Consider the following 11,111-nt stretch of genomic DNA (forward strand, 5'->3'; position numbering starts at 1 on the left):
GTTCACAAATGACAACACATATGGAAGCAATTAATCACATTCAAGAAACACCTTTTCATTTTGGGTCGATAATACTGTATCAGTTGTATCCTTTTTCAGTCTATCTTGTTACTAGTCCTGGCCACGGTTCATGAATCGGCGGTTTCGAATTAATCACAATCAAGAAACACCTTTTCATTTTGGGTCGATAATACTGTATCAGTTGCATCCTTTTTCAGTCTATCTTGTTACTAGTCCTGACCACGGTTCATGAACCGGTTTGAAACCGCCGGTTCACGGTTCGAAAAATTAAGGACCCTGAACCGAAACCGTAATAGGACGGTTCGTTCACGGTTCGGAACCGACAGTTCCGGTTCATGAACCCAGTTCAGAATCGACTGTTTCGATTCATGACCCCGATTCGAAACCGACATTGAACCGTCAATTCTAATACATGATCTTGATTTAATTTTTAAATTATTAATTACAATAATTGAAAATTAAAAAAAAGACTTGAATTTAATTTTTCAATTAAGCTTCCTACGTATCTTCTTGAGGTTTAGAATAATTAAAGCCCATGTAATTCTTTTACCTTTGCATAATAAAAAATAAATTATATGATTAATTATGAAAGATAATAAATAAATAAATAAAATTAATTATAGGAATAAATTCTATAATTAATTATGAATTCTATAATAAAAATAGAAATAGAAATTAATAAAAAATAAAGAAAGAATTTAATTAAATTTGAGAGAATTTGATTGAAAAATTGAGAGAGTATTAAAAATTGAAAGAATGAGAATGAGAGTAAATGAGAGAGTTTGAATGATTTAGTTTGGAAGAGTTGAGAGATTGAATGGATATATATAGGAAAAATTTTTATAAAAAATTTTAAAAAAAGAGGGGGTTAAACGAAATTTACAAAAAATTTAAATCTTTTGCAGGGGACCTGGTCCCCTGCATATTTGTAGGGAACCAACGGTTCCCTGCATGTAGGGAACGTTGGTTCTTTTTTTTTTAAATTTAAAAAATAAAAAAATACAAAAAATAAAATAAAATTACCGATTTAGAAATCCTAAACAGCCGGTTCATAAACCGGATGTGAACCAGTGGTTTACGGTTTCAAATTATATAAACCGGGATCGAACTGTCAAAATCCGGTTTCAGTTCCGGTTCAATCCGGTTCCGGTTTTATCCGGGCCGGTTTCGGTCCGGTTCACAGGCCAAACCGGCCCGTGGCCAGGTTTACTTGTTACACATGATCCCAAGTACGGGCTAAGTTTCAAGGTGCTATGCTCTTGAAGCCAACAGTTTTGTGTCATAGGTTTACCTGGAGTTTGTTGAAAGGATATACTAAAAAGGTTTACGGGATTTCTATGTTGCGGGACAAACAAGTCGAGAAGGATTTTGATATAGAAGCTAAAGCTTCAGGGGTTCTAAAGGCAGTTACAAGAAAATATAATGCTACCATCATAAATAACATTTTAGCGATCCGTTTTTATTGGGCTGGCAAAGGGACTACAGCTCTTCCTAAAATGGGTTTAGCTTCTTTTCGCGAAGAATCAATGTTCAAAATTGTTCACAGAGACATCAAAGCTACCAATGTTTTGCTTGATAAGGATATAAACCCCAAAACATCAGACTTCAGGTTGGCTAAGCTTGATGAGGAGGAAAAAACTCGTATCAATACTTGAGTTTTATGCTGGAACAATGTAGGCTAATCACATGTCTCTCTTGTCAAATTGAAAGTTAATCATGTCATTGTTTTAGTATAAAACACTAAATATTTTGTACATATATACAGATGATACATAACACCAGAATATGCATTTTGGGGTTATCTGACTTACAAAGCAAATGTTTACAGGTTTGAAATTGTTACATTAGATAGTGTTAGTGGGAGAAACGAGAGTTATGGTCCAGCCGAGGATTGTACTTGTCTTCTAGATTGGGTAAGAAGCTAACATCCTATACTTATTGATGATGGATGTGACATTAGTCCTTAATGGTGTGTTTTTTGCAGGCTTCTAAGTTGCAGCAAAAAAAGGAGATTATGGAGCTAGTAGATCCAAAGGTGGGATCAGAATACAACAAAGAGGAATCTAAAAGGATGATAAGAATATCTCTATTGAGTACAAATGTCATTGATTTGAGTAGAAGTCTGAAGTTTAGTATTCAAAGTTGGATTTTTATGAAGCAATTATTGCAGAAATTAAGAAGAAATTGAAAGACATTGACACTATCCTCATTGCGCAAATTATTGGCGCATGCATTAATGGTTACCAATTTTCCATGATTAAATAATACAAACTAAAAATCAAAGAGGAGAAGCAACAGTAGTATCCAAATTTTGAGCTTAACAATAGTGAGGGAGACTTTCAAAATAGATGTTTTCATTTAATTTTTGGTCCTAAGTAACGTTTAGACTGGGATTTTGAATTGTCCTGTAAGACCTACCAAAAAAGCGATATTATATTTATCGAGTAAAATAATTAATTGAATTGCAAAATAATTTTATAAGATGTTAACTTTCTTAATTCTTATAGGGTAAATAAAAAAACAAAATTATAATGTTCATAAATCAGAATCACAATTGGATTTTAATCATATTATTTATATATAATATAAATACAATTAAAACATAATTTTTTGTTTTGCAGGATAGTCAAATCACACATTGTATTGTGTATAAAAAAATCTAATTTTGCATATCATGTATCGAATATCGTATTGTATCATATAATATAACTTTAAAAAAATAAATAAAATAATAAACAAATCTAATTGACATTTTATCATTTTGAAAAATATTACAAACACTCTTGACAATTTAAATTTCTCATATAAATCTCTACAATATCATCATTTTTTCTAAAAAGTGTATTGATCCGTATCGATAATATGTATTATATCATATGATATTGTATTAATTCGATATACCTTATAATACATACTGTTTTACTCCTATATTATATTATATCGTATAATACTGATAACTAAGTTATTAACACCTTGAGTAAGTCGTCGACTACATTATCAACCTTTAAATAAATGTCCTACTCTACAACAATGTGATAAACTAATTTGCCAATTAGAGCTGCAGAAAATTAATTGTTCACATGATCAAGAGGCAAGTTGCAAAAAATTTATGTTAGAAAACCACAGAATCAGCAAAATTGAATGAGTCTACCTCTAATATCTTTTTAAATTTCATTATTAAATAGGCGAAAAGACTATTTCTCAAACCCCAGAGGTCAACAAAACTGGTGAAGTATTAAAACTTTTAGAGAAAAAGTCTGAGTTTGAGCCTCTGTCGAATCATGTTAACTATGGTAGTCGAATCATATATAACAAATCTAATTTTACGTATCATGTATTGGGTATCGTATCGTATAATATAACTTTTATAAAATAAAATAATAATAAAATCTATGAGACATCATTATTTTGAAAAATATCACAAACACCCTTGAAAATTTAAAGTTTTTCATATACATATCAACTATATCATCATTTTTTAAAAAGTGTATCAATTTGTATCGATAATATGTAGTATATCGTATGATATATTCACTGTATCGTATTAATTCGATACATCTTATGATACGTATATTTTACACCTGTATTGTATTGTATTATAGAATATATATCATATATCATTATATCATAGGATATTGATAACTATGTTATTAACACCCTGAGTAGGCCGTCGTCTACATTACCAACCTTTAAATAAATGTCCAACTCTAAAAATATGTGATAAACTAATTTGCCAATTAGAGCTGCAGAAAATTAATTGTTCACATGATCAAGAGGCATGTTGCAAAAAATTTATGTTAGAAAACCACAGAATCAGCAAAATTGAATGAGTCTACCTCTAATATCTTTTTAAATTTCATTATTAAATAGGCAAAAAGACTATTTCTCAAACCCCAGAGGTCAACAAAACTGGTGAAGTGTTAAAACTTTTACAGAAAAAGTCTGAGTTTGAGCCTCCGTCGAATCATGTTAACTATGGTAGTCGAATCATATATAACAAATCTAATTTTACGTATCATGTATTGGGTATCGTATCGTATATATAATAATAAAATTTATGAGATATCATTATTTTGAAAAGTATCACAAACACATCTGAAAATTTAAAGTTTTTCATATATATCTCAACTATATCTTCATTTTTTAAAAAATGTATCAATTTATATCGATAATATGTAGTATATCATATGATATATTCACTGTATCGTATTAATTCGATATATCTCATGATACGTATATTTTATACCTGTATTGTATTGTATTATAGGATATATATCATTATCATAGGATATTGATAACTATGCTGTTAACACCCTGAGTAGGCCGTCATCTACATTATCAACCTTTAAATAAATGTCCAACTCTACAAATAGGTGTGATAAACTAATTTGCCAATTAGAGCTGCAGAAAATTAATTGTTGACATGATCAAGAGGCAAGTTGCAAAAAATTTATGTTAGAAAACCACAAGTCAAAATTGAATTAGTCTACCTCTAATATCTTTTTAAATTTAATTATTAAATAGGCGAAAAGGCTATTTCCCACCAAGGTTCTGAAATGAAAATAATGTATTCATAAAAGTCCAACTGTGAATACTAAATTTCAACTATCAACTCACATTAATGACGTTCATTGAAAAATACTGGTTTCTTTGATACTTCAGCCCCTGACTCTATTTTTTCATGTTTAATTGAAATAAATGATAATTAATTTTTAAAATTTTCAGTTGATTTAAATATTTTTAGATTACAGTATATATGAATAAAATATTTTATCCTAAATTTAAGTTAAAAAATCTAATGATTATTATTTTATCAATAAAATTATACCTACATAGTATTGTTTCATCAACAAATAACGTGTATAAATTTCATACATTTTTCTTATTTTGATTACTATTCTTATGGTCTTTAACTATTACCTGATAGTTTTATGTGGTAATTAAATAAATTTGTGTTCTGATGACTTGGCGGATGGATATAGACCTAGCAGTTCGTGTTATCGAATCGTATTTATATCATATCAATTCAATTTTGATGCTAAAGACTTTCAATACTAACCTGATCTGAATTATAATCGTATCAAAATTTTTTAACCCCAATCTAACCTTTAAATATTCGAGTTGAAACAATCTGGCCAAAATTGACATAAAATTATCTATTGTTTTCACCCTTTAAAGTGTTTTTATCATTTTAATTTATTCACCAAATTACCCCAATCTACTATTAATAAAACATAAAATATAATATTTTATCTAGTTTATAAATAGTTTAAAAATACAATTTAAGACATTTAAAACACATCAATAATTTAACTAACCAAATCACATTTTTCTATTTAATAATAAAATAAAATATTTAAATAAAAATAAAAATAATATGAATAATTACAATTATATAAAGATACAACTATAAAATAATATTTAGATGGATCTGCGAATTTAATTCTTAATACAAACACTGTTGAAAATTTAAAATTTCTCATATAAATCTCTATAACATTATTTTTTTCTTTAAAAATTGTATTGATCCGTATTGATAATATGTATCGTATCGTATAATATCGTATTAATTCAATACACCTTATAATATATATTGTTTTACTTCTATATCAAATCGTATCGTATGATACTAATAACTATGTTGTTAACACCTTGAGTAGGTCATTGACTACATTATCAACCTTTAAATAAATGTCCTACTCTATGACTATGTGATAAACTAATTTGCCAATTAGAGTTGCAGAATATTAATTGTTCACATGATCAAGAGGCAAGTTGCAAAAAATTTATGGTAGAAAACCACATGAGCAACAAAATTGAATTAGTCTACCTTTGTCTATTTCCCAGCAAAGTTTGCTGAAATGAAAACAATGCATTCATAAAATAAAAGTCCAACTGTGGTTACTAAACTTAAACAGTCTACTCAGATCAATGACGTTTGTTGAAAAATACTGGTTTCTTTGATACTTCAGCCACTGACTCCATTTTATCATCTTTCATTGACATAAATGACAATTAATTTTTGAAATTTCCAATTGATTTAAATATTTTTTGATTTTAATATAAATGAATAAAATTTTTTACCTTAAATTTAAGTTAAAAAATATAGTAATTATTATTTTAACAATAAAATTATATGTAAATATTTTTAAATATACAAATTAACTAATCCTGATACGAAAATTAACTAATAGTCTTTAACTATTAGCTGAAATTTTTAGAGTTGCAGAAAGTTTATTGTCCGCAGGATCAAGGGGCAAGTTGCACAAAATTTACGCCCAGAAAACTACATAGGCAACAAAATTAAATTAGTCTAGCTCTGTTTTTTTAAATTTCATTATTAAATTTGAAGACAAAGACACTTTTTAGTCATGTACATTTGTCCAATGTGCATTTGTGATTGCTTGCAGAGAGAAAGAAACATTAGTATCCACATCAAGAGGACGTAGAAAAATTTATTAAGTGAGTAGGAAATTAGAGGGAAAACGTTTTCCAAGCATTGAAGTATGCATTATGAGTTGCTAATATATATACACGAGTGTTTCCAAATTATGATACATGAAATACATAATTTCAGAAACAATGGGGTCTTCAACCTTGAAGAGAGTTTTTTCGCTTGTTTTCCTGCTCTTGTTTGTTGTTATTTCACAATCTTCTCCTGATGTTGCTTCTAATTCTACTCAAGAAGCTCTAGCTCTTCTCAAATGGAAAGCCACCCTTCAAAACCACAGCCATTCTCGTCTGTCATCCTGGACTCTTTCTTCTGTCAATGCCACAAATACCTCTATCCACCACAAAACAAAAACAAGTCCATGTACTTGGTTTGGAATCTCTTGCGATCGTGCTGGAAGTATCACAAGTATCAACTTGACCAACACAAATCTAAAAGGCACACTTTATGAACTATCTTTCTCGTTGTTTCCTAATCTTGCACGTTTTGATCTAAGCGTGAATGAACTTTTTGGTGTCATCCCTCCTCAAATCAATCATTTAACAAATGTAGAGGTCTTTTATCTCTATTCAAATAAGTTGTCTGGTTCTATTCCTAATGGCATAGGAAACATGAGCTCCCTAATAGATTTAGAGTTGAGCACAAATCAATTGAGTGGCTCTATTCCTCGCTCCATTGGCAATTTGAGCAAATTAAAAGTTTTATACCTCTACACCAACAACCTTTCTGGTGTTATTCCTGAAGAGATAGGCAACTTGAAGTTCATTTCTGATCTAGCGTTGAGCACAAATCAATTGAGTGGCTCTATTCCTCGCTCCATTGGCAATTTGAGCAATTTAAAAGTTTTATACCTACACACCAACAACCTTTCTGGTGTTATTCCTGAAGAGATAGGCAACTTGAAGCTAATTTCTGATCTAGAGTTGAGCACAAATCAATTGAGTGGCTCTATTCCTCGCTCCATTGGCAATTTGAGCAATTTAAAAGTTTTATACCTATACACCAACAACCTTTCTGGTGTTATTCCTGAAGAGATAGGCAACTTGAAGTTCATTTCTGATCTAGAGTTGAGCACAAATCAATTGAGTGGCTCTATTCCTCGCTCCATTGGCAATTTGAGTAATTTAAAAGTTTTATACCTATACACCAACAACCTTTCTGGTGTTATTCTTGAAGAGATAGGCAACTTGAAGTTCATTTCTGATCTAGCGTTGAGCACAAATCAATTGAGTGGCTCTATTCCTCGCTCCATTGGCAATTTGAGCAATTTAGAAACTTTATACCTCTACACCAACAACCTTTCTGGTGTTATTCCTGAAGAGATAGGCAACTTGAAGTTGATTTATAATCTAGCGTTGAGCACAAATCAATTGAGTGGCTCTATTCCTCGCTCCATTGGCAATTTGAGCAATATCAAATATTTGTATCTTAACAACAACAACCTTTTTGGAAGCATTCCTTATGAAGTCGGAAATTTCTTGAAGTTGATTGAACTGGAGTTGTTTTATAATCACTTCACTGGTTCTCTTCCCCGTAATATTTGTCGAAGTGGATCACTTACCCACTTTGTCATTAGTGAAAACAATTTGTCTGGTCGAATCCCCAAAGATCTAAGAAATTGTACTAGTTTAATTAGAGTCCGCCTCCAAAATAACCAATTTATTGGAAATATTTCTGAAGATTTTGGCATCTATCCAAATCTAAATTTCATAGATCTTAGTCACAACAAATTTTATGGTGAAATTTCATCTACTTGGGGAAAATGCTCTCAGTTAGGTACTTTAAATGTCTCTGGAAACAATATTACTGGGAGCATCGTGTCAAAGATTCAAAATTTGACCAAACTACATAAACTTGACTTTTCTTCAAATTATTTAATTGGAGAGATTCCATTGGAACTTGGAAAACTGACTTCTCTTAACAAGCTTGTTTTAACTAGGAATCAACTTTCTGGAGGTATACCTCGTGAAGTTGGATTGCTCACAGAACTTGAGTACCTTGACCTGTCTAGAAATAGATTATGCAAGTCAATCCCGGGAGAATTGGGGTTCCTGCCAAAATTGTTCTACTTGAATTTGAGAAACAATCAGCTTAGTCTCGAAATTCCATTTGAATTGGGTAATTTGATTCACCTCTCTGAACTAGATTTGAGTCATAATTTACTCAAAGGAGAGATACCATCTCAGATTTGTAATATGGAGAGTTTGGAATATTTAAATCTTTCCTATAACAACCTGTCTGGTTTCATCCCAAGTTGTTTTGAAGAAATGCATGGATTGTCACGTATTGACATATCTAATAACAAGTTACAAGGTCCAATTCCCAACAACAAAGCATTTTTGGATGCTCCATTTGAAGCATTACAAGGGAATAAAGGATTGTGTGGCAATGCTGGTGGATTGACACCTTGCAGCAATCTCACTTCACGCGAACACTTTGCACAAAAGAGGTTGGTAATTTCCTTTGCCACTTTAGGAGCACTTGCTCTTTTAATTGTTGCGACAATAATGTTCTTTTGTTTTTGGAGAAAAAAACAAGAGTTACCAAACGAACATAGAATTGTTAACAAGGAAAATTTTCTTTCAATATTAAATTTTGAGGGAAAAACAATGTTTAAAGATATTGCAAGTGCAACAGAGAATTTTGATGCCAAGTATTGCATCGGGAGTGGTGGGTTTGGAAGTGTTTATAGAGCACAACTTTTATCAGGCACTATTTTTGCAGTAAAGAGATATCATTCGCTTCATCTTGATGAGATAGATGACCAAAAAGATTTTCTGAATGAAATAAGGGCATTAGTAGAGTTACGCCATCGAAATATCGTGAAATTTTTTGGCTTTTGTGTACATTCTCAACACTCTTTTTTAGTGTATGAGTATCTTGAAAGAGGTAGCTTGACCACACTTTTGAGTACAGAAGCTACAGCAAGAGAATTGGATTGGGGTAAGAGAGTAAATATTTTAAAAGGTGTGGCTAATGGTTTGTCCTACATGCACCACGGTTGCTCCCCACCAATAGTGCATCGAGACATATCAAGCAAAAATGTGTTGTTGGATTTAGAATATGAAGCTCATGTTTCAGACTTTGGAATTGCTAAATTTCTCAAGTTAGACTCATCCAATTGGACAACTCTTGCAGGCACATATGGATATATTGCACCTGGTATATATAACTCATTTGTTATTGTCTGATTCATTAATTACATATATAAAGAACAATTACGACATGTGTTCTCATGATTTGTCTTTCATTTTGCAGAATTGGCTTATACGATGAAGGTTACTGAGAAATGCGATGTATATAGTTTTGGAGTGTTAGCATTAGAAGTGATCAAGGGAAAACATCCAGGCGATCTCATTCCTTCTCTGTCCTCTCATTTCACTTGGGAGAACATGTTGATGAACAATGTTTTGGACCAACGCCTTCCACTTCCTCCGCCGGCTATTCAAGATCAACTGATGGCAATCGTAAAGCTAGCAATTGGTTGCTTGGATTCCAATCCAAAACATAGGCCATCCATGGATGTGGTTTCTCGTATGTTTTGAACCACGATATATCATTTATTGCTAGTAAGTAGAATGTCTTCTACAATAGAATAAAATAATTTGTGTTATTTTCATTTTGGTTCGTTGTATGCATTAGTTTAGTTTTTCCTTGTAATTTTTATGTAATAGTCGAGGTTGTATCAAGAATAAAAGTTTCAAGACTAAGATGTGCATGTTTAAATTATTATCTAAGTTAACTATGGCAGAAGGATTATTATGCCTGCAATGATAAATGTTTTGTTTCCAAGTATGGACCTCAGTTTTAACAAGCTAACTGGGGAACTTCCTAGTGTTGCAATCCCTGGGTATTTGAAATTTATGTCAGTTAATGGAAGCCAATTTTCTATATTTTCAGTTTTATTTTTCAATGTCTAGCTTTAGCATACTAACTGCTTTAATGGTCTTCATCAGCTTTATAACCGGCAACTTTCTCAGAGGAAATATGCCAGAGTCAATATTAGTGAAAGGAAGTTATGTGTGCATCATATCTCTTGTATCTTTGAGTTCTTCTTTAGCATCTTTATTACATGGATCTGATATTTGTTAACCTCTGTGAATACACTAATCAGTTGTGTACTTGTATCAGTTTTAAAACCTAGGATGACTAGATTAATTTATAAAAGGAAGTCTATATGTAATTTTCAATTGTTTCATCATTATAGATTAATTTTTCACTGCTGCTTCTTTCTTTCTTGCAGGGATCTTTCCTACAATAATTTCACTCAGCCAACCTGAGCATCGTGCTTGTTAGAGCATGCAGTTAGTATATTTCTATATTAGGAGTGATTCAATAATCCACTCTGTTTACTTCTCTGTGTAACAATCAAATATGGTGGATCCCAGTGCTGATATGTGCTTTATAATTTGTTATGTTACCGGGGAATTCAATCTGAACTTGTTTCGAAGTTGTCTTTACTATCGAACAACTTGTAATTTGATATACTCTTGACCTCAAGTGTTTTCTCATTAATGCTAACTGGTTTTTTCTCGACTTAAACTAGAAGTGGAGTTCTTCCAAGCAAGACTGATAAAAAATGTCATCGTTGTAAGTATGTCTAGGAAATCCATTATATATAAATAAATTCATTGACACA

At 31.2% G+C, this 11,111-nt stretch overlaps 1 protein-coding gene across 3 annotated transcripts; it reads left to right on the top strand.

Annotated features, from left to right (window-relative positions):
- Positions 1-6,541: 6,541 nt before the first annotated feature.
- On the top strand, positions 6,542-11,111 carry LOC123192760 (probable leucine-rich repeat receptor-like protein kinase At1g35710). Of its 3 annotated transcripts, none has more exons than XM_044605407.1 (3): positions 6,542-9,634; positions 9,731-10,041; positions 10,429-10,686. In XM_044605407.1, exons 1-2 carry the CDS (start codon positions 6,580-6,582, stop codon positions 10,015-10,017), a joined length of 3,342 nt encoding a protein of 1,113 aa, XP_044461342.1. In that variant the 5' UTR covers positions 6,542-6,579; the 3' UTR covers positions 10,018-10,041; positions 10,429-10,686. The 3 variants fall into 3 exon arrangements, 2 of the variants coding, with proteins under 2 accessions (XP_044461342.1, XP_044461341.1); XR_006496934.1 differs by lacking the exon at positions 10,429-10,686 and adding an exon at positions 10,716-11,111 and having other exon boundaries at positions 9,731-10,337; XM_044605406.1 differs by lacking the exon at positions 10,429-10,686 and adding an exon at positions 10,716-11,111 and having other exon boundaries at positions 6,543-9,634.

This window comes from Mangifera indica, chromosome 12 (genome assembly GCF_011075055.1).
Source record: "Mangifera indica cultivar Alphonso chromosome 12, CATAS_Mindica_2.1, whole genome shotgun sequence".
Taxonomy (NCBI): Eukaryota; Viridiplantae; Streptophyta; class Magnoliopsida; order Sapindales; family Anacardiaceae; genus Mangifera; species Mangifera indica.

Excerpts from the sequence above, each read along its gene's own strand:
- LOC123192760 (XM_044605407.1), top strand. The coding sequence starts at position 6,580 with ATGAAATACATAATTTCAGAAACAATGGGGTCTTCAACCTTGAAGAGA. Across the intron at positions 9,635-9,730 it reads ATATGGATATATTGCACCTG|AATTGGCTTATACGATGAAG; the intron begins GTATATATAACT and ends TTCATTTTGCAG.